Source organism: Silurus meridionalis, chromosome 2, assembly GCF_014805685.1.
Source record: "Silurus meridionalis isolate SWU-2019-XX chromosome 2, ASM1480568v1, whole genome shotgun sequence".
NCBI lineage: Eukaryota > Metazoa > Chordata > Actinopteri > Siluriformes > Siluridae > Silurus > Silurus meridionalis.
In genome coordinates, this window is record NC_060885.1 from 7203429 (window position 1) to 7228631 (window position 25203).

General features: G+C 37.4%; 1 protein-coding gene across 2 annotated transcripts in view; it reads left to right on the forward strand.

The window, feature by feature from the left end:
• Nucleotides 1-25203, forward strand: part of tbc1d9 (TBC1 domain family, member 9 (with GRAM domain)) — a 41829-nt gene that overhangs the window by 639 nt on the left and 15987 nt on the right. Inside the window, exons 1-9 of one of the 2 annotated variants that reach the window (XM_046872204.1) lie at nucleotides 781-979; nucleotides 1169-1428; nucleotides 12008-12118; nucleotides 14161-14279; nucleotides 16532-16760; nucleotides 17732-17993; nucleotides 20953-21160; nucleotides 23609-23815; nucleotides 24145-24318. In XM_046872204.1, coding sequence (XP_046728160.1) covers nucleotides 1308-1428; nucleotides 12008-12118; nucleotides 14161-14279; nucleotides 16532-16760; nucleotides 17732-17993; nucleotides 20953-21160; nucleotides 23609-23815; nucleotides 24145-24318 — 1431 coding nt within the window. In that variant the 5' untranslated portion in view covers nucleotides 781-979; nucleotides 1169-1307. Of the gene's footprint in view, nucleotides 1-780; nucleotides 980-1168; nucleotides 1429-12007; nucleotides 12119-14160; nucleotides 14280-16531; nucleotides 16761-17731; nucleotides 17994-20952; nucleotides 21161-23608; nucleotides 23816-24144; nucleotides 24319-25203 lie in introns of those variants that run through there. The other variant, XM_046872213.1, reaches the window with a different exon arrangement.

Below are 25203 nucleotides of genomic sequence, written 5' to 3' on the forward strand. Positions count from 1 at the left end.
ATTCCTGAAACATGGACTGTAGAAGAGAACAAAATGACGTATTATTTGAATGTGCAAGTCTCCATTACTGTGTGCCATGTACTGTGCATACACAAAATACACATTGAAATATGTAAACAATATACTCTTAGTACCATTATAAGGACATCCTTGTACTTTATACTCAAAAAGGTACACATTACTACCTTAGAGTACCAATGTGTACCTTTATGTACAACTATACATTTTTTGGTTAAATAAGGTACAAAGATGTCCTTTTAAGGGCACTGTCCCAGTGGCAAGCTGTTGTATTTCTTTCTTTCTTTCTGTTTTATAATCATATATAATCAAAAAGCATATAAAACAAAAAAAATAATCATAAAAAACTAGACACTAGACATTTCGTCCCCCCCACTTTTAGAAATGATGGCTACGCCCCTGCTTAAAACCCAGACCTTCTGATCAGTAACTCAGATGTGGCCTTAACCACTGTGCTACCAGCTCTCCCACTGAACTCTCAGCATACACTCACATCCCAGTTTACCATGATCCCTCCAGATCTGCTCCTTTACCTAAGAAAAAAATGTGCAATGCTTTACACATACACTACTATACCCAGCATACTGACCTTATCACTGAGCATCTCTTAAGAATAATCTAAATGAGCATAAAAATTATGGATAATAATTATGAACTAATCACGTGACCCTCACAACAACCGTAACAGTGCACATTGTGTGTAACAGCGTGTGTATTAAAGCCCGGCTGAAGTCCCGCCCACTGTGCTGAGTCACGGGTGGGCGTGGCTTGGGTCGTGACGCGCCTCTCCTTCACGGTGCGCCTTCTGCGGAAAAGCGCATTGTTTATTTGCGTGGTTTTGGACGCGCAGCTTTTGGACGCAATGGACCCGTAATTACGCGAATTTCCATCTCATCCGATTCCGTCCGCTGGCGCCGTGGCTTGGATCCGAATTATCTGATTGGTACAGAGATTAGACAAGGTGCACATTTCCGTCCACAACAAAAGACTTATTGATGCATGCAGTAATGTAAATGCTATGGAAATACATAATTATTATATATTTAAATCTAGTTATATTTAAATCTATTTTGTCTCCTATGGGCTCATTCATTTATCATATTGTTCGTCTCATTATTATTTTTTGTTGTTGTTGTTGTTTATTATTTAGACCGTCTAATTGAACGATTGCGCAACCGCTCCGGTCCGTTTGCGCAAACCCCTCGGATCTTAGCTGTATCGGATTGGATCGGATCGGTGTGGATTTGGATGCCGACGTAGGGACATAAAGCGAGGCTGTGAAGCTGAAGATGTGGATCCACCCGGAGGAGGTGTTGATGGCCGGTGCGCTTTGGGTCACCGAGCGCGCAAACCCCTATTTCATCCTGCAGAAGAGAAAAGGACATGGAGAAGGAGGAGGAGGACTAGCTGGTGAGATCATCTAGCATTCATGTTATAATGCATACACGCTCTCATGTGACAGGGATCTAGGTCTTGAAGACCTGAGGTGGTCACCTGATCATCTGGACCAGGTGGATGATGAGATGGATTAAGAATCTGAACTGTAAATTATGTGGGTCTTAAGTTCATAATAAGATAATAATAAGAAAATAATAATCATAATAAACATAAAAGTGTTAATCTCCACCTCTCTAGGCCCATGGTGGGTGTCTAGGTGTAGATCAGAGGTTCTTAATGAAGTCCTCAAGGACTCAACCCACATTTTTACTCTCGCCGAATAACATAGCACCACCACAGCCCTGCGGAGATTTGTAGTTTCTCTAACGCAAAAAATTCACTGTAATCACTTTAACTGATGAGCTATTGACTGGCGAAGAACCACATAATAGCATAGGAGATGGCTTCCATACCTGGTGGTATTTTATTCTGACACACTATTTAGTGGAGTAGTGTGTGGTTATGGATGCAGCATACCCCTCAGCGCTAATTGATTTCTTGATGAGCTTGTTTGTTTTAAACATTAACTCCATGATATATCATAATTTCGATCCTTATTAAGAAAATCGTACCTTGGCATGGTCGTATGTGAAAGTGTATTTGAGAATATAAAGCACATATGTAATGTACCTTTTTTTGAAGTTTCCTCAAGAATTCCTAGTTTCCTTAAAAGGTTATATGTAAAACACTGTTGGGTTCGGCGGCAGAGGAGAAAACTGAAAGAACAGTGCAGAATGACAGATGAAGCCTTTTATGCTTTAACTGTGTAGGTGAGACATCCTGAGGTAAGGGTAAATCTAGAACCTCTTGGGAATTTGATGTCGCTTTGTTCCTGGAAGCAGATAACTTACAGATCTTATGTAGAACCTCTCAATGTAGTGTTGGAAAATATTCTATATCCTGTTCAAAAAGAGGGTTTAAAACGGTGCATGCTTTAGGCTGTTTAGCGATTGAGAGTAAACCGTTCTAAAGTCACTCTGGTTTCATAAAGGTTTTGTTTGTAATGGTTCTTGGGAAATCTCAGAAATGTTTATATGAACGCATGTATATTTTTAGGACTGCAGCTTTCTAGGATAACATATTTCTATACTCTTCGACTAAAAAATGTTCCTCATAGATTTTTAGCTTCCAGTCGGGGCTATTACTGGAAAACTGTAGGATTCGGTGTAGAAGCTTTGTGCGAAGTCCTGGGTTTACTAGATGAAGACATTTTGCGCCTGAAAGTATGGATAATCCAGAATACAGTTAAATATAGATCCTTGTAAGGATTCTCAAATGTCCCTCTGGCCCAGGGGTTGGAAGCTTCTTTTTCTAAAAATTCATAGTCACTCCTTCTAAAAACCACATACCGGTACTCTTTTTTCTTTAATGCCATTTATAAGGATAGAGGGTTCCTGTAGGGCTCCAGTGGTGCTTAGGGGTTCTAGCTTTTCCAAGCAGTTGTATTTAAAAACGTAATTATGTGAACCTGTCTGTTGTAGGGTACTTCCAAGAATAATTTAGGGTTTCCTAAACAATCAGTATATTGAGACATCAAAGGTTTCCAAATTTTACAGTCCAATAAAGGCCTCAAAGAATGCTTTTTCCTCAAATAGGTCCATATAGTATTATGTTATTAAGCGTATTTATATAAATATAGAGTGGATACCATTTTTCAAAACAGAATACAAGGCTTTTAGGCTTTTTCTGTTGCACGACGTAGAAAGATTGATCTGTAATTCTAAAAAATGTATTGGCAATCTCATGAATTCTTTGTAAACGTATATAGGTTACATAAGTGTAAAACTACACAGGCTTTAATTTCTTAGTACAAACAAATGCAATCTAAACTTTCCCAGTGTTGCCCAATCCTTATCCTGACGTACTCAGCAGTGCATGGTGGGATTTACCCTCCTCCGTTTCCCATCCTCAAATCAACCTCAGGCTTTGTAAGTGAGCTCGGGTTCAATCATGTGTGTCACAACAGAGAATAATAAAGAAATAAAATAGTCAGCGGGTGTGTAAAGATGGGAAGTGTTTAGAATTGGGAAACATTTCTTTAAATCATCGTGTCAGGTGATTAGCTTGTGAACTGATGATTGCTAACCACCAAAAAAGGTGTTGGTTAGTTTTAGATGAAGCTTGACGCGTCTTGACGCGTCTGTGAAAAGACTTTTGTTCCTCAAAAAGCACAAAGTATATTTTTCTCATTATAGAATCTGGTACATCTTTGTGACTCATCAGATATGTGATGTTTTGGTAAGGCTAGTTTTTTTAGTCACTGGCAGTATGTGCAGACAGACACAGAGCAAAACATTCCTGCTGAATCATTGCCTTAGCTATCTGTGTGTGTGTGTGTGTGTGTGTGTGTGTGTGTGTGTGTGTGTGTGTGTGTGTGTGTGTGTGTGTGTGTCTTCACTGCTCAAACAGTGTATCTTGACTGGACTTAAGTGAGCTAATCTCAAATTTATGGCTATTTACTGATTATTTATTTATGTGTGGTGGACGTTTTTAGCATTTTTATTGCAGTAAATAGCTTTACTGGCCAACAAGCATGTTGGGATTCTTACTGGTTTTCAGACAGACAATACAAACACAGCACACAAACAACATGTGTGTATGTGGGGGGTTGGGTGCTTCCCCCCAAAACCCAAAAACCTACTCTAATTTTCTGTACAAGAAAGAGAATTATCAAATTAATGAAGTGAGTTTGATAAAGCATTCAGAAAAGCCAACATGGATTACAAAAGTTAAGAAGCTGACATGCTAGCCTGGGTTTCCTTATCAATGTCCAGAGTCAGGCCAGGGCTTTGTCTCACAAGCCTCTGTGGTTGCTCAATTGAAGCCTGGTCATACTTTAATCTTTTGAGTTGAGACATGCTGCAGTGAATGTTGAAGTCCTCTAAAGCAATTACGGGGTGAGGGGAACGTTTAAATGAATTATTTAAATGAATTATTTCAGTAATTTATTCACATTTTTACTTTTACTCACTTGACAGGAGCTTTGATCCAAATATCGTGACGTCAATTGAGCTGAGCACGTGAAGGCTAAAGGCTTTGCTCAAGGGTTGACAGCTTGGTGATATTACGGTTTGAAATTGAGTCCTAACTGATGAGCGAACTCATCGTCCTTCAGTGTTCAAACATGAGCAAAAACAAAATTACTAAATATATTTGTCAAAGTAACCAATTTTATTTATAAGCCTTTCAAGCAAATGTTATTAAAAGCGTTTCCATGCTCTTACTTGAGTTGGTATTCAGGTTTGATTTTGGGCTTATTTGGTGGAATGGAATAATCATTCCGAGGGGAAAAACATCTGAAGAATGGATTGTTTGCATAATTCTACTCGTGTGTTAATGTGAGTTTAGCAAAAAATGAGATATTCTGCTTGGTAGTCATTATTATTTATCTAACAATCTATTAATGACAAAATGGCTTGTATTGCCACTTCACAGCTCCATGACCCTTGTTTGATCCTGATTTTAAATTGCCCCAAGGTGTGTGAATGGGTATTTGAACTGGTGTGTGAATAATGTGTGAATGGGCTTGTGTGTGAAGCCCTGCATGAACTGGTGTCTCACATAGGCTATATTCCCAGGATAGGCCTTGAATCCACTGCAACCCCAACCAGGAGAGAGCAGCTCTGGAAGATAAATAAATGGACGCAAATACATTTTTGTTTAATTAATATTTCTGCAAATCAACAGTGAATATTGTATATGCGCTGGTTAATCACTTGCATTTCAGTGTTTTGCCTATGAAAACACAGATATTTCTATATAATTGAATGTAATTAGCATTTAATTAGTTCCCAACAATCTTTTTAGTGACCCCACCTTCTGAACTCTCATGTGCATGAACATTTATAATAATAATCTGTCAGGTTTAGCCCAGCTTCGTCCCACTGGGTGTCCAATTACTCTGTTTTTGTTGAAGCCATGTGAAAAGCACACCTGTCATACGCCTGGGTTGTTTTTGTAGTTAAAGAAAGCACATGTGCTGAGAAGCTGCCTATTTCCCTACAGCAAATTCATCACATTTGCTAATCTTCAGGAAAAGCGTCTGGTGGGCTTTGTGAGGGGAGGAATGTTGGTTGGAAGAGCGGAGCATGCGCTCGTGGTTGGTGATGATGTCACTGTTATGTAAATGCATGAGTGTGATGTGCCAGTTGGCGCTTGAAAGGGAAGGCAGAGAGCCTGGCACACGGGTCCTGCCCTCCCTGCAGCCTGAGCCCAGAGGAGGTTGGGGAAGCTTGTGAAAGGGCCAAGGCTCCAGAGGCACATGGCCTGTGCACACTATTTGGCATCTGGATTTGAACCAAGGCAGGGATTGTGCACAGATCAAACCTGAGCTTGTGGCATTAACTACCATAGCCAGTGATGCTCAATCTAAAAGTAGCTCAATTGCAAGGTGGGTAACTTCAACCAGGACATTTGCATTGTTGTTTTTTTTCACAGTGTCAGATTCACGTTTCCCTGTGAAAATTATAGGTAAACAGTATTGAAGAAACCCTAGGTGCTAAACAGTCAAATATCTCCTTAGAGGTCTTGTGGCCTCTGCAGATTTCAATCAGATATTTGTTCACTTAAGTCACAACTCTTTTGTCTTTAGGACCATGTGACAAATAAGCAGTAGAAACTCTTAAAGAGGAACAGTGCTAGTTTCTGTGCTGTGGTGAAGTAAGTATCCAGGCAGTAGCTTTCCAATACAGACTCTTAGGTTCAGGTTATTCGAGACTGTATTGATTTTAAGCTTTTGCCAAAGAACAGCAATAGGAGCAAAAAGCTTAAAGCGGACTACAGTGAGAAAGAATGACAATGAGAGAAATGATTGTTCTGCTGAAAGCCTGGTCTGTGGTTTCACCATTGAAAAGAACAGTAGATTGGTTTGTAACTCAGGACAATACGTTCCTGGTAATGACCTTGCCTACATCTCTATCCTCAAAACATCATGTGATGCGTCCTGTTCCTTTTAAGCAAGTGAGGTAAGCTCACCCTGAACAGTTGATGAAAGACGGAACCAAAAGCATCATATGGCCGGGAGGAGTCCACATTTATGGTCAGATTCATTTACGACAGTGTGCCTTTTGAAGGCTTTTACAGACCGAGTCAACGACTAGCTGTAATTCTTGCCAGGTGTTTTGAATACTGTAAACCCTAGTCTGTGCTGGTGACTGTTATGTTAATTGACCATATAAAATTGCATTGGAAGTCGACAAAAGAGAGCCAGGCTAGTTTGTTTGCCTCTGTCTCTATCTTAGTGGCATCCTACAGTGTGTCACTGTACTGAACAGTACTGACACTGTAATAGTAATGCCAGTGCAGTATATTTATTATTGAATACAGTATTATGTAATTTGTGATGGCCTCTATATATCTTTATGCTAGGTTTCTATTTTTTATTATAAGTGTAGCTTGAAATACACCATTTTACAGAAAATACACTATTTTACAGAAAACACAAGGCATCAGGAAGTGTCCTTTTTCTTTGACATTAGCACGCCATGTCATTTTTTTAGAATAGGAATTTTGGAGGAATATCCAGATTTTATGAAAAGAATCAAATACTTTTTTATTGTGTTTGACAGAAGATTTATCATTGACGGTTGGTTCTCAGGTAGACTAGTAGCCTTTGCTAGCTAGCGAATCACTTAGCAATCACAAATACCGATTATGAATACAAATAGTGTAGGCTGATGTATAGAACAAAAAAGTGATGATATTTGATTATCTTTAGGGTAAAAAATTTAAAATTTGAATATGATCCTCCAAAGTATAGTAAATCATAACCCTGCAATTGAGCATCCTGTGTTTTTTTTTCATTTGTTATTCCTACAAGATATGGAAACGAACGTCACATGTCTTGAAGAAAGCACGTGCATGTACAGTCTTGTTTTATAAGAAATCGCTAAAGGGTGAAAACTGTCAAGTAACCAAAATCAATGAAACAGGTGATCTTTCTGAGGTGAAAGGATTCTTTTTTATTGATGTATTTCTGGATGCAGATGACTGCGTTTGGAAGGTAATTTTAAAGTTTTGTGTACATGTGGTAAGTATTTGTGAAATGCCGAGCGTAGTGTGTCTTGAATGAGGAGGTGGCTAAGCAAGATGAACAGGTTTACTGGCTGTATATCAAGTTACCTCAAGAATCTTTGTACTTCTTTTTCACATGATCTGTTTACATATCCCCTTTTATACAATGATCAGTAAATATTTTGAAGCTGTGTTGAGAAACAAACCCTGTACTGTGTTTCGTTATACTATTTTTACTCTGTTTCATCAGTATAAATCCTGTATTAGAATTATTCCTGTAGCGCTCAGTCTGTGCCAACCATCACATGATGAGGGTTCAGTGATGCTATCAGCACATGAATGCTTTTATTATCAGGCGGATAAGATCTGGAAAAAAAACACATCGTATGAAGTATAAAATGACACTAAAAGAGGAACTTAAATTTATACTTACAAGTGTACATTTTTGGGAAAAATGATGATCTGGTTAATTGGTTCAGTATTTTGGTGATGTTTGATCTTTTTTTTCACCCTGTCATGTTAGCGAGTACGTATTGTGTGTTCCAGGGCTTGATAATTAAATGTGAGAGTCTGAAAGTGGAGAATGGAGAACAATTAAAAAGGGAAAAGAGAAATAAATACCCAGCGACATTGTCGGAAATTTACTCGAGAGAGCTTCATAGTCTTTCTGTCCTCGGGCTGAATCTCATTCCTAATGCATAAATGTTTTTGTTTAGAACAGAGTAAATACTTGCAAACGTGAAGAGCTTTATAAACGTTTCTACTCATACCACACTTCGCACTCTTGATATCACCCAAATGAGGATGGTTTCCCCTTTTGAGGCTGGTTCCTCTTAAGGTTTCTTTCTCATAACGTCTAAGGAAGTTTTTCCTTGCCACAGTCGCCATGGCTGCTTATCAGGGATAAATACACATCGTTCATCTTAACGGTTAAATTCTGTAAAGCTGCTTTGAGATAATTTCTGTTGGGAAAAGCGCTATAGAAATAAACCTGACTTGACACCCTGTTTTTTTTTTTAAAACACACCCTCCTTTTTGAGCTTCCTTTTAACATACAGTGTGTCATTAAATGCACATATTGTCCTCTTGGGCGGCCTGTTGTTTGGTATGTAGTGTAAAACCATTACACATCACTAGGTGTGAAAGTATTCACCTACATAGACATTAATAGAAACATATGGGCTTACAGAGACAGAAACTAACACTTTTTTTTTTTTTAATGTCCAACCAAACATGCACCCATACAGTTTCCTAATAACACAAACACAGATTTATGATCAAACCTGTAAGTACTGTATGTAATGGACATTTGATAATGCTCATGTACATATAATTTTTCTTAGACTTGTGCAATCACTGGTCATAAGATTACATGGATATAGCAGGCTATAGGTAGGTCGAGTAGATCCTCACATGACATTAGTAACTGATCTGCCATTAAGTAAAGTAAAGTAAAGTAGAATGAAAAAAAGAACATTTAAATAAATACACATAAGTTATGTATTAAGTGAAAAGAAATTTGTAGCAGCAGTGAAAACAGATGGCAGAAAAGACTACAGTAATTGTTATTGTGTATATAGTAGATATTGCACATTATTACTGATATTATTGTTATTTAATTAGTATTATTGTTAATTAATTATTATTATTGCACCGAGATTATTGCACATAAATGCCCAAGATATGGGTGTGGTGTTCATTTACTTTTAGCCATATAGTGTAATATTATGCAGTGTAATAATGCAAAAAAAATAGCCTTTAAAAAATATATATATTAATATTTGTATATCTTGGTCAGGGTCAGGGTGAACCAAACAAATACTTGGGATAGTACAGCCTTTTACTGATTACAAAGACTATGTCATGGTGAAGCAGTTTGTGTTTTTTTGCAGAACCTCAGGCTATGTTAACCTTGAGAAAGGTCAGATGAGAACAATCCTAAAGATCTATATGATAAGTACAAAAAGCCCAAGTGTTCCCTGCCTGATTTTGGATTACCAGGATATACTATTGGAGCCAGTCCTGGGAGATAGTATCTCTCAAGCAGGCACCTGGCTACCCTGTACGGAGCTTGACAAACCAGGAGTTATGAAGAAGTGATTGAGTGGATCTATCCCCATGACTTGAGCATATTATAAAATGTTATAAAATAACACGGTCCTCAGAAAACCACATCAGTACAAACACAACAAAACTCTTCTGCATGCAGAAAATCGCTGGGAATTTACTGGGATGCTGGACCTAGATTACACGTGACACCCGTAACCTGTGCTCTGTATACAGATCTGCAAGGATCTGACTCCTGCTAGCTTCTGTTTCAATGTTCCCATCAGGCAGGCGTCTTAGCACTGTTTATGTGCACATCTCTAGGTTAAGTGAAAGCACCTTATCCAGGGCAATCACGTTTCGGAATCGGTTATCCTGGAAAAATCAACCTCCATCAACCTCCAGCGCTGCCAGAGCACACGCTCACACACTTGGTGAAGTGCTGAACATCAGTAACAGATAAGCTGATAAGATAAAAAAAAAAACAACAACAACAACGGCACTCCTTCATGTGTACTATTACAGCACTAATCCTGTGCACTCGCACAGACTGCAGTCGGAGCTCTGTGTCTGTAAAAACTCATTGTGTGTTTATGGACAGGTCTATGGCTGCTATTCTGTGGTAGATTTATATCATTATTTGCAGAAATAGTTTGTGTGTGATGAGCCAATGACCTATTTCATTTTGACCATAGAGACCGGGTAGTATTATAAAACGTATGTAGTTTAATAAGGATATTATGATACAGTATATGCTCCTATTCTATTCTATTCTATTCTATTCTATTCTATTCTATTCTATTCTATTCTGCAATATCCACTTTTATAGTTTTAAATATAATTTTATTGTGACCTGTATATTGCCGGTCTACATCCCATTTTATTCATTTCTATTTTGATACAATCTATTATGTTCTAACAGACTATATATTATTCTATTCTATTCTATTCTATTCTATTCTATTCTATTCTATTTTTCTGTTTAAACACTATTTTGTCTTCTTCTATTCTGCCTTGTTGAATAATAATTTCCTTTGTACTTTGTAACAATGATAAAGCTGTTCTATTTCTTTTACAGCATTATATTTTATGCTACTGTTCAGTATTCTATTCTATTCTATTCTATTCTATTCTATTCTATTCTATTCTATTCTAATAATATTCAACTGTTAATAGTTTGGTGTAACAATTAATTATTCTATTGTACTTGCACAATGCCGTTCTACACGCCATTCTATTCAGTTCTATTTTTGCAGCGCTCTATTATATTCTAACAAACTCTAGTCTTTTCTATTTTATTTGATTGTATTCTATTCTATTCTGTGGTAATGTTTCTATTCAAACACAACTAATCTGTCACGTTGAATAATAATTTTCTTTGTACTTGTAGAATGATTTTACTGCAAAAAAAAAATTCTGGCATTATATTTTATGCCAATTCTCAATATTCAATTCAGTTCTATTCTATTCTATTCTATTCTATTCTATTCTATTCTATTCTATTCTATTCTATGATCTGCACTTGGATACTACCTCAAGTGCATGTCACGTTGGATAAAAGAAAAGAAAACAAATAGACACATTATGAACCTTATGTAACCTGCAGCAAAAAAAACACTGATTAAGCCGAGGGCTGTGATTTGGCTTGGTGCATTTTGGATTTTGGATTTTTAAGCCTACAAATTACCTTCAGTCTCATTAATAGCATGTTATGAATAAAGTTCTTTCCATGCTGCATTGTGAAGTGCAAAGTAGAATATTAAATGGCTTATCTATGGATTAGAACTCTAAAATTCTTCTCTTTTTACCAACTCTCATAATATTTCTACTTCAGGTGAAAGAAATAACAAAATAATAATAATAATAATAATAATAATAATAATAATAATAATAATAATAATACATTTATGGAAGAATATAGCAAAATAAACTAACAAATAAAACAAGACTTGGCTACAAAAATGGACCAACACTTGTCTACCTCACAGCATTTATCTCATCCTGTAATTTACCACCATTATCTTCAAACACTGCTCAACTCATCCTACCATCTCACAGGGTACAAGGATGATATGCTTCCAGACTAATCTATTCTATTGTGTTGTTTTCTTACTCTGTCCTGTTCTAACTTAATGTTTTAGTATATGTTTTGTTCTACACTGTTCTCTTTTATATTTCTGTTTTATATTCAGTGTGATCTACTGTATATGACAATTATTTTCAATATATAAAATTTAAAGATAAAGAAGCATTAAAAAAAAATGTAACAGTTTGTAAAAGCTATATTTCAACATCCATTCACCTCATTGTTGTAATAATCATGTTAATCAGTGTTAATCAGTGTTATTAGATTAGAACATGCACTGTTACATCATGTGTTTACTGTTACTGGAAAATTGGAGAACTTTAATCTATAATATGAAAACTACTAAGCACTCTAGATACAGTGTTACGTGCTATTTATTTCTGAATTCCGAACTATTTTTGTTCTCAGGTTTGCTAGTGGGGACTCTGGACGTCATGCTGGACTCCAGTGCACGCGTGGCTCCGTACAGGATCCTTTATCAGACCCCTGACTCGCTGGTATACTGGACCATTGCTCACGGTAAATCACTGTGCTTCCTACCCTGCGCTCACCCCTGAATCCAGAATATTCTCCCACATCTTGCCCCTTGTTCTCCGCTGGCCTCCGAATGCCAAGCATTACCTCATGCTCCACTGGGCTTAAAGGGGAAGTCGAAAGCTCAAAAGTAAATTATCCTCATCCTCCTCCCCTTTAGATGGTGTTTAGATGCAGGCTGTGGAATTATGTGCATGATCTCAGACAGTTTTGTGTCTGTGTATGATCTCAGCCAGCTTTGCTCAGGGTCTTAGCTTTGCTGTTGTGTGCTTCAGTGTACACTACAACCAGTGCACTATTGATTAGTTGCAGGCTTTTAAGAATAGTGCATCTAGGCGTGCTTAATTGAATTAGGCCTGGGCACTTATGCTAGCTGAGCCTGATGGTTCTCAATGCTTCTCTCTCCAGTCTCTTAGAACCACTATTAACGCTGTAGTATGAAACAGTCGAATGGTCTTATACAGTAGGTGAATAATGTGACAGGCTGGATGTCAAATGGCAAAAAGATGTCAAAGAGCAGTGTAGTCTATTGTATGGGCGTGTGTCTTTATTTTCTTTGAGATGGAAAGACCTGCAAGCCCCTAGGGAGAGATTGTGTTCACTCCTTTTAGCTCTAATGTGGTTTGAGGAAAGCTGCATGGTGGGATCTACTCACTGGCACACTTTAGAGGTTTCACTTCTTTACTGAGCTTAGCCTGAAATCCTTTTGGCTCTGTCTACATTATTCTGTATTGTATTTATTAGAAAGCAATGCTCATACATTGGCTGAACCCTTGCAGACTTCTTTCACTGAGTTAGAGCAGATTTGGATAGCTAACACAGCAACAGAAATAGTTTGTTTACACATAGTTTACATAATATAAACTGACCAGGCATAACTTTTTGGCCATCAATCAGGCATAACATTATGACCACCTTTCCCAATATTTGTTGGTCCATCTTTTACTGCTAAAACAGTCCTGACCTGTCGAGCATCAACAGCATAAACGGCTTTTAGCTGTTTGAGCTCGTCTGTTGGATTGGACCACACCGGCCAGACTTCGCTCCCCACTTGCATCAATAATCCATGGCTGCCCACGACCCTTTCGCCAGTTCACCACTGTTCCTTCCTTGGACCACTTTTGATAGATACTGACCACTGCAGACCAGGAACATCCCATCAGAGCTGCAGTTTTGGAGATGCTCTGACCCAGTCATCTAGACGTCACAGTTTGGCCCTCGTCAAACTTGCAATAATCCTTACGCTTGCCCATTTTTCCTGCTACTAACACGTCAACTTTGAGGATAAAGTGTTCACTTGCTGCCTGCTGATATCCCACCCACTAACAGGTGCCATGATGAAGAGATAATCAGTGTTATTCACTCACCAGTCATAATGTTATAATGTCATAATGTTATGCCTGTTTGGTGTATATTCATATAACATTCGTAAAATGTGTACTGTACATGCAGTCAGGCTGCGGTCTGAAAGTAGGACATGACTGCAGTCAGGAAACATCTAAAGAATGAAACATGACTTTGTTTTCCACATATGAATGCATGCAAGATTTTTTTTTTCCGCCATTTACTCTATAGTGACATTCAAATGACATTCTTGGACACAATTTTTTGTTATCATTACAATATATCAGCAATAAACATCTGTATTTATGTAGGTCATACATTTTTCTGCTGTTAATAAAAACATCATATTTAGATTTATCTTTAATTGCACCAGGATTCAACAGTTAACGCAACAGAATGAAACTTTGCACATTTTTTCTTTCAAGAACTTTATGGCTGGAAATGGATTTTATTCATTTTGGCTTTTGTAGCGTGACGACATTATTTGCTGATGTATTTTTTCCCTACCCATGGGTTCATGGGTTCTCATAAAGTTAGAAGTGGGCAAAAGACATTATGCCATTTGCATAATATTCATTATTATTATTAGTAGTAGTAGTAGTATTAGTGTTATTTCTATTATTATCCTCCAAAAGACGTTGTTTGTCATTGTGGCGGCTGAAGGGATCATATGTGTTTTACAGGAAGCTCCCGTAGAGAGATTACTGAACACTGGGAGTGGCTAGAACACAACCTCCTTCAGACGCTGTCTATATTTGAGAATGAGAATGACATCACTACTTTTGTCAAGGGCAAGATTCAGGTAACATGCACCCACCCACACACACACACACACACACACACACACACACATATTTATATACATTTTACCTAGTTATTCCTGACCCTGTCTGTGTGATTCTGAAATAGCTTGTGAGCTCATTATTGTATTAATTTACTGCTTTAGCATTTTAATAGCCCAGTGAGGCTTTATGCTAGGTGTAATAATTCTAATGCCAATGAGAACAAACTGAGTCAATAAAATAACAGACTATAGATCTTACAGTTGTCTGAACTGTAAGATCTCCTGATTTGTTGAGCTCCTGTAGAGTACAGGAAACAGAAGTGAAGGTATCACAATCCACTGTTCAGAGAAGAGTTAAAAAATATAGTGGCCATACTACAAGATGCAAACTTTGTAGTATGCAACTTTCAGTTGTAAGAAATTGAAGGATAGAATGGGATTTGCTAATAAATACAGAAATGAGCCACTATGTAATGACGCCAAGACTAACCTTTATCAAAGTGATGGATGTGCCAAAGTGTGGAGAAAGAAAGGATCTGCTCATGATCCAAAACATATGAGCTTATCAGTCAAGCATGATGGAGGTTGTTTAATGGCTAGGGCTTACTTGGCTGCTTCTGGAACGTCCTCACTAATTTATATTGTTGATTAGTGTAAGTCATTTAACTCATGATGGTAGTAGAAAGATGCAATTTAAGGAATTCAGATGATTCAGGCTCACAGTTTACAGAGGAAGTCATCCAGTTTATTGGAAGGGACTTAATCATGTAACAAGAATTTGACTCAAAACACATTGACACAGTGACACAATAGCTTTATCAGGGGGAAGGTTATAGACATAAAAGTCAATCACCAAATGTTAACTATGTTAAGCAGCATTTCCAGGAAACTGAAAAGAGAAACTTCTCAAAGCAAATAACTGAAAGAAGCAGTAATATAAGTGGGTTGCCAAATATTAAGTGTTGTGTACTTTAATCCTATTTGATCCAATACTGCTCAACAAATGTGCCACTTTTCAAGTTACAGTGCACACAAAAAGTATTCACATTGCTTTACTTTTTCCACATTTTGTTATGTTACAGCCAAAATTAATTAAATTAATTATTTTCCTCAAAATTCTACAAACAATATAAGAATAAGAAGCAAGAAGAAGAATTCCTTCATATAGAAAAAATAGTGTCAGTTTATATTCAGTACAATTATACAGACAATTTAAAATAAATTTATTTTATTGTATTTAATCCATGCATGAGGATTCTAAAATTAATAATTTTATTATAAAAAGCAATATTCATAATAAGAATTGCAAGAGGTTCATAAGCAATAATAATATAGTAATGTTTGGTTTTAATAGCTTTTAAATATGGATTTGGATTTGGAGTCTGTCTGAAGGCTGTATATTTTATATGTAATTATAAATGTGATATCTTTTCATGCTTCTTGTTTCTCCTTCTCAGAAAGGTTTTAAAGGAAAGGTTTATATTAGGTAGGAAATGATGCTGCATAGTGAAATAGCAGTCAGTATAACGGTCTATATTAAGAATTTTAGAAACCGAAGAAAATCACCCAAAAGCATGCAAATTGAACACGGTATATGATTAAGTACATTACTTTACATTTTCATGTACAGCCATGTATCTATATACACAAGACATTTTAGGCATTACAGTTTTGATAAAATTTCCAGAAGAACTGTGACAGGATCTTCTAGATGCAGAACAAACATGATTTTAGTTTTTTTATTTTATTTTTAAGAAAAAATGGGGTCACATCAAATATTGGCTTGATTAGTTATTTTTTTTCTGCTCTGTCTAGAAATGTAGAACCCTTTATAGGCTTCTTTGCTTTACACACATTCTTTTCACGTGCAAAATTCTTCCACACAATACTTTATATTTGTTCCATTCCAATCCCTTTTACTAATGCAACGGCATTCTGTTGTGTTGTTATAACTGACAGGATTATGTAATAGGACAGCATCTCCCAAAACTACTGTTCCCACATCTGCCATGAAGCTGTCATGAAGCGGAAGCAGATGCAAGTGCAAAATTTACTTACAGTGCAAACAGATACACAAAGAACAAATACACAAAGAACTGATAGACAAAGCGTGATACAAGAAGACATAACCTGAGGTGTTTATTGTGCCAACCAGGGACAACAAACATGAAAGACGAATAAGCATTTTCAGCTTTTATGAACTCCGACTGGTTTGTTCTTTGTTTTGTTGTTTGTTTTTCACTTTCCCTTTTTCCCTTCCCCCTTTAAAGGGCATCATTGCCGAATACAACAAAAATCATGACAATAAGGAAGACGACGACACGGAGAAGTTTAAGGAAGCCACGGCTAAGTTTCGGAGGTTGTTCGGGATGCCGGACGAGGAGAAGCTGGTAAACTATTACTCCTGCAGCTACTGGAAAGGCCGAGTTCCCAGGCAGGGCTGTCTCTACCTCAGCATCAACCATCTCTGCTTCTATTCTTATCTGCTGGGCAAGGAAGGTGAGCGAGGAACCAATTGTACATCCAAGCGCATAATATGCACACGAGCGGCTTAACCCTGGTGTTATTCTCATTATGCTTTTTAATGGTTTGTGAAATAGTACATAGGGATATTTATATGTGTATAATATACACTGTGACAACACTTTGTGGACACCTGAGCAAAGGATTTGTGCTTTTTAAACATCCAATTCCACATTTAGTCTCAATTTATGTTATATATATAAACTAGATTTCTGGAGTGTGCTTAAGGAGATATATGCTTGTTAGAAGGGTGTTAGTAAAAAGTCAGGTACTGATGTAGGTGAGGTGAGGAGGCCAGGGGTGCTGTCAGCATTCCAATTCATTCCAAAGGTGTTCAATGGGGTTGAAGACAGAGCTCTGTAGAAGGACATCTTCCACTCCAACCCATGTAAAGCATATCTATATGCAGCTCACTTTGTGCACAGGGGTATTGTCTAGTTTAACTGAAGGAACAATTGAATGCTACCGCATCCAAAAACACCCTATACTTTTGTGTGCCTCCAGCTTTGTGGTAACAGTTTGGAGAAGAACCACATATGGTTGAAAAGGTCTGGTGTCACAATACTTTGTTTATATAGCATATTTTCTACTGGAAGATCTGCCACCTTGAGCATTTAACATTCGGGCATTAATTATTTACTGCAATTTTGATTAATGTAGTAAGGAATATTAAAGCTGTAAAAAAAAATCCACATTAGATATCGGTTGGATAGATAGTGGCACGAAGTGGCCTGAGACAAATATATCTAAAAAAATTTCAGGGCTCTTTGCATTATTACATAATGACTATAAGTTTGGAGAAGAACCAAATATGGCTGGACAACTCAGATGTCCCAATACTTTTGTCTACACTGTGCTTTAAATATATGTTGTTTATCACTGAGTCCTACTGAGATTATACTTTATCTGGTATTAACCCTCTACTTTAATCCTGTTCTCGGTCATAGCCAAGCTGTTGGTTCGCTGGGCTGATATCACTCAGCTGGAGAAGAACGCCACCCTGCTGCTGCCAGACATGGTGCGAGTGAGCACCCGCTGCAGCGAACATGTCTTCTCTGTCTTTCTTAACATCAACGAGACCTTCAAGCTCATGGAGCAGCTGGCCAACATCGCCATGCGCCAGCTTCTGGACAACAAGGGTTTCGAGCAGGATCGCTCACTGCCCAAACTCAAGAGAAAGTCACCTAAGAAAGTGTCGGCCCTCAAGAGGTCAGTATTTGTACCAAAAAAAGAAAATCACAAATATTATGTTCATTATGGCATATAAGTCATACAGAGCATCAAGAAAAAATTCACAGGCCTTTACTTTTTTCACATGTTGTATTATATCTTTTTTCTAAAATGAAAATTTTGGAAAAAGTGATGTGCTGTAAATACTTTTCAGATGCACTATAAATTATTTTAATGTACCAATGCTCATATTGCAATCTTACTAAATGCGCCCTAAACGATTGCTAAGAGGAACGGCAATCTTTTTTTTAATTGACCAATCGGGTCGCTCATTGTAGGGGTGGGGGAGGGGAGGATAACATTTAACTAAATCTAATGTTAAGCCAATGGGAACCGAACATTTCACAGCAATGCAGTATAACTAAATATAACATGTCTGTTTTGGATTTTCACTGCAATGCAAGTTATCTGTTGCTTCATACATAAAAAAAAAAAAAAAAAAAAACAGACCCAAAAATATAGGTCAGAAAAACAACCTCCTCAATCTTTATTCCACCCTCATTACTGTTCATACTGAATAATTAATCTCATATAGATAGCAAGCTAGGCTAGATGAATCTAGAGTGTTTTAGTGGTTATAGTGTGTCCTCCAGGACCTGCAGTGGTCCATCGGAAAACTGTTCTTCTTCCCAACACACACACAATTAGCATCTACATTTGCACTAGTAGCCAATGTTAACGCTCTTATCTGTAAACTCTTCGGTGTAGCTAAAGCAGAAGGTGTTGTAGTTATGGACTGTCAGCGCAGTGTTGCTGAGAGCCATGACAGCCACCCTACTCTGACTCACTTGCTTCTGGTGAGATTTACGCCTCAGCAAGGTGCTAAAAAATTGGCTCCATAAAAGAAAATAAGTGTTCGAGCATGCTATGAAGTCCAGAAAGATGGTGGTGTAAATCTTCACAATATAGAGAGTTGCTTGGTTTATAAAGCTCATTGCTCAAACCAGATTTTTTTGCTAAGCAAGCACACAGGAAATGCCTAAAATTCTGAAAAGGTCAAAAGAAACTAACGGTCGGTAATATATTTTTTGATAATTGATTAATCAAACGATTATCCCCCCACCCCTGGTTAATTAATCGATTAATTCATAGATTAATCGTTTAATCGAGTACAAAGGTATTGGATGTTTTGCTTATTCTAACTATATAAGACCCTAATTCAGGGTATTTATATATGAGTGTACATAAAAATGTTCACTAAAAAGTTTTTTTTTTTTAAATATACCCAGATGTTTTGTTCAGTTGTGAAGATATAAGCATCTAAAATATATAATAATTACATTTTCTATAATAATTAAATGATATATGCATAAATTAAATATATACAAACATCGAAAACAAGCATTTGAACATAGAAAAGCTGCAGTAAATCACGTTTGCAAACAGATTTTACTGAATTACTGTTGCAGTAGACAAACGCTATAAAAAGAGAATGAAACGCAGAAATGCAGAAAGCTAACAAGCTTGATTAAAAAAATATGCATCGGTACACAAATGCATAATCATTCGCCAGAATTTACAACAGTGAATAAAAATGTGATCGTTTACTGCTGCTGTTATTTGATATTTTTAGATTTATGTTTGTTCGCACCGGTTTAATCAAATCCATCACTATGTCGCGAGCGAGCTGATTGTGCAACCTGATGCTCGTGTGTCACCACAGAACAGATCCAGTGCGATTGTCCCGAAGTTACAAACAAACAGTTTACAGAATATCACTTCATTAAACTAAATATTTAATATTAATATTAATATAAAGGTGGGTGTGTTATCTTGCCGTCACACTAACCCGTCACTTCAGCAGCCGATTTCATTAATTAATTTATTATCGATTATTATTATTTTATTGATTAATTGTTGCAGCTCTAATGAGTTTAGAAATTATAATCAATAAAGTATCTCACAAAAGTAACTACACCCCTCACATTTCAGCAACCATTGCAGTATATACAGTACAGACCAAAAGTTTGGACACACCTTCTCATTCAAAGAGTTTTCTTTATTTTCATGACTATGAAAATTGTAGATTCACACTGAAGGCATCAAAACTATGAATTAACACATGTGGAATTATATATGGAATTATATACATAACAAAAAAGTGTGAAACAACTGAAAAATGTCATATTCTAGGTTCTTCAAAGTAGCCACCTTTTGCTTTGATTACTGCTTTGCACACTCTTGGCATTCTCTTGATGAGCTTCAAGAGGTAGTCACCTGAAATGGTCTTCCAACAGTCTTGAAGGAGTTCCCCGAGAGATGCATGGCACTTGTTGGCCCTTTTGCCTTCACTCTGCGGTCCAGCTCACCCCTAAACCATCTCGATTGGGTTCAGGTCCGGTGACTGTGGAGGCCAGGTCATCTGGCGCAGCACCCCATCACTCTCCTTCTTGGTCAAATAGCCCTTGATGCCTTCAGTGTGACTCTACAATTTTCATAGTCATGAAAATAAAGAAAACTCTTTGAATGAGAAGGTGTGTCCAAACTTTTGGTCTGTACTGTAAATTCTCGAGGGACAATACTACAGACATGAAAGGTGGATTTATTTTAGAGAAGTCAATGTGCAGCTTGTATAGCAGTACAGATTTACTGTCCTCTGAAAATAACTCAAAAATACAGCCAATATTGTCTAAATAACTCGCAACATTCGAGTAAAGAGTAAACCCATATTTCTTATCCATTTATTGTTCTGTTTAATAATGGGGAACACCCATAAAACAAGTTCCGGTTACCAAACTCTCTTTTTTCCTTTCGTGGTTAGGTTGTTAAGACAAAAAAAAAATAGAGCAAAGTGTAAAACATTAAATATTGCCTCTGACATTTTGCAAGAAGAAAAAATCTATATACAAAAAATCTTGAATATTGGTTTCTGAATTTTTAAATGTTATTTTATCATTTTGAAAACGGTTGTATATTATTTCTCCTGTTTTCTTTTCAGGGATCTGGACGCCAGGGCTAAAAGTGAACGCTACCGCACGCTGTTCCGCCTACCGAAAGACGAGAAGCTGGACGGACACACAGACTGCACGCTGTGGACACCGTTCAACAAAATGCACATCTTGGGACAAATGTTCGTCTCCACCAACTACATCTGCTTCACCAGTAAGGAGGAGACCGTGTGCAGCCTCATTATCCCACTCCGAGAGGTACGTTCGGCTCTGCAGGACTGGCCCGGTTTGTTTATTGAATATTATGTCATTTCTGTCAAAATTTTTATGAAAATAAATTCAACAGAACTAATATGAGATGACTTCTAAGATTGATAGTATAATAACCTATCATGATTTTTATATGTTAGAATATGTTATATTATTTTTATGTTAAAAATGTATGTTGAAATGTGAACAGAGAAATAAGTGCTTTAAACCTTAAAAGTATGACCAGAATAGTTCATATTTTTCTGACATGCGCCAGTCAATATTGGCTGATACACAGAGATGATGTTAGGATGATACACTATATGGTGTAGATTTGATGGTCGAAGGGTTAATAGTTTGGTCGATAGGTGGGTTGATAGATAGGTGAATGGACGGATGAGTATGTTGAATAGATGAGTATGGTATGATGATCATATGAGTATGTAATGTATAGAGTGGTTGGGTTTGTAAGGTGGATGATGTATAGGCTGGTTGGGTATGTATGGATAATAGATGTGAAGAGTGGATTGATAGATGGACACGTTGATGGATTGGTGAGTGGATGGGTCAATATAATGATGGATGTGTAGGGTACATAATGTGTGGGGTGGTAGTATATGTATGGATAATAGATGTGTAGGTGGATGATAGATGGAAGCATTGATGAATTGGTACATGGATGGATGTGTAGGGTGGATGAATGTGTAAAACAGCTGGATGTGTACAGTATGGATATGTATGGATTATAGATGTGAAGGAGGGATGGATTGATGGATTGGTGAGTGGATGTGGGATGTAGGGCATATAGATGATGGGTAGGATGACGGGTTGGTAGATGGGTTTATGGTTGGTTATAAATAAGTGGATGGATTGTAAGTTGGTTGGTGTAGGTCTTTTAGGTCTTTTAGATGGATGAGTGAGTTAGATAAAGAATAGATGGAAGACTTTGCTGACACTGATGATTTAAATGATGGATGTTTTACTATTGTTTTGCTATTTTGTTTCCGTTCAGTTTATAGAGAGAACGTTTGTTACAGCTGTCTTTCCTAGTATTTCATCAGCACCTCTTCGTTTAAATTTTACATTAAATCTTTTTGCTGGAGGTCATGGATCAAGTTTGAATGCGTGATGTGTTTGACCATCTCAGACGTTCCCTTTGTTGTGAGCTGTATGCCAGTTTTACTACCTGCTGCCTGAGCCTACTTCTAGCTGATAATCTTTCTAAGACTTGTCCTACATATTAGCAGAATATTAACCATGTTACATCTTTGATCTGCTGCAGAAGATGTTTAGTGTCTTTTTTATTAGTGGTCAGACCGACAAGTGGCTTGTATACACAATGTTTTTTCGCTTTGCAAAGTGCTAGTGTGGGTGTGTGAATGTGTGTGCACAGGTGGGTGTAATAAAAAAAAAAAATGTGATCAGTGTGTCATGAATAAAAGGCAGAGGTGGTAAGCTGTCAGAATCTCTTAGTGTCTGGTAGTGGTTGCCATCAACAGCTGTTTTTCTCCTTTTTTACGGGCAATGTGTGACGGTCTGTGGGAGAGTTTTCAAGACTAAAATGTCAGCACACCATATGCTTGTTTATTTGGTTGTTTCCAGTCATACACTGCATTAATTCTTTTTTGTTACAAATATATGATCTGAATGATTTATAAGGAATTACACAACAGCGTTTCTAAACAATAGCTCTAGCCGCAAGGCAACACACTGTTTTATATTGATGTGTTCTCTCAAATACACACAATCGTTTCTATAGTAACCGGGACTTGCATGGCGGATGCTCCTTTTTTTTATCTAAAAATACACAGATTTACAATGAGGTTTTTTTTAACAAATAAAGATGGTTGTAATTATTGGTCCTACGTATATGTTTCTATAAGGAGAATTTCTTTAACATTAAAAGACTCCAGTGTCAGTTTTTTGTAAGAGACATTGGAACACTGACATAAGAAAGTCTTCAGAATGGTTTCTTAGCGACGGTCTACATTGCTTTTTCTGAAATCACTTCAGAAGCAGTTTAAAAAAGCAAGAGAATGACAGTGTATAGCAGTGATATAAAAAAGAAACTATTTATGCTAGCATCCTATTAAATATCAATATATGTTTTATTATGGCAATTCAATTCCGTTTCATTTGTAAAGCATTTTTAACAATGAACATTATCCCAAAGCCTCTTTTACAGAGATATTTGATATTTTTAAATGATATTTATAATATATAATACATTATATTAAAATAAATGAGAGGTTATAACATTTATATGTTAGTGCTTATAGGTTTATTCCTAATGAGCGAGCCAGTGGTGACTGTAGCAAGGAAAAACTCCCTGAGAGTTTTTTTATTGTCATGTAATAAAATGTTAGGAAGAAAATTCTGGGATATTCTATGATATGAAAATAAAATAAAATTTACTTTGATTACTTTTTAATTTCTTATTATATCCAATGCTATCAGGTGACTATTGTGGAGAAGGCAGACAGCTCGAATGTGTTGCCCAGCCCACTATCAATCAGCACCAAGAACCGAATGACCTTCCTGTTCGCCAACCTGAAAGACCGCGACTTCCTGGTGCAGAGGATCTCTGACTTCTTGCAGCAGACCTCCTCCAAGATCTACTTTGAGCGAGAGATCACAGGCAGCCTCACCAGCTCAGATGATGAGGTGAGCACTGAGCTTTTTGGCTTCCTTATCCGTATCTGGGTTTTTTTTTTTATATCAAAAGACTCTAAAACAGGTCTGTTTTATTTGATTATGTTTTTCATTGCTGCAAAAACAAGCAAAAAAAAAAGAAATACATTATGGGCTCTGTGTTAAATCCGGAGATGGTCATGCTGGTGTTTTTCTTAGCAGATTTTTTGCCTCAAGCTTTAGAAGATGTGAAAAGATCTTTTGCCACATTGACTTTAATTATCCATCTGCTGAATGTTGTGTTTGCCATCGTTACAGATCTCTCCCATATGACTTCAGTTTGTGTGTGTTTGTGTATACAGGTGTACTCCCAGCACAGTAGTCTGCTCTCCTGTAGTCCACAGCGCAGCAGTTTGGGCTCAGAGGGTGAGAGCGAGCGCCAGTTCAACCTCAACGACAACAGCGTTCCCACGGCAACACAGGCCCTCATGACCATGTACCGCCGCCGTTCGCCTGAGGAGTTCAACCCCAAACTGGTAAACACTCAAACGCACGTTGTTCGGTCTCACATGCTTAAACACATGCCGAAAATTTTGCAAAACACATTTTGTTGACACAGAATGTGCAAGGATTCAAATGTTCAGAGTTCAGCATGTTTAACTCGATGGAGCTGTAGGGGGACAACAGCGAGAAAGAGAGAGAAGAAAAACATGCATTATTAGATATTGTTATTGTTACATAATAGGACAAATACATAATTATATTTTATTTACAGTGGAACCCGGTTATCTCGACCTCGGTTATCTCGACAACCCTATTAAGTCGACGTTTTTGAAGTGGAACCGCCAAATTCTCTTTTTTTTCTAAGCATTTTTTATCGGTTATGTCGATTTTTATGTCGGGTGGGGAATCCGCGGTGCGCTTTGGAAAGAAAAGCGCAGCCGTTGAGAGAGTGCCGGTGGGAAGACACGCACCGGGATACGCATGCGCGATAACAACGACCGCCGTGAACCAACATATACCAACAATAACGGACAGTGAGAGTGTGGAAGTTTAAATAGGAGCTGGTGATGATGATAAACGAGCACCATATGTGCGCGATTGAACCCGGGAGCTTCAGAGAAAGCGGCCGAGAAAACATTCCTGACAGATAAACATGTACTGTATGTATTTTTATAGCATGCCTTCATCAAACAAATCGCGGCAACGCTGTTGTGTAAAAAACCCTCCAAAAACACGTGCATGCACATTCTCATTTATTAACGCACATCATGTACATAAAGAAATTTCAAGCACGTTAATATATTGCCGCCATTTTGATTTTCGTTTATCTCGATCTTCGGTTACCTCGATGCTTTTTGGCGACCCCCTAGGACATCGACATAACCGGGTTCCACTGTATTAGCACACTGTGCAGTATG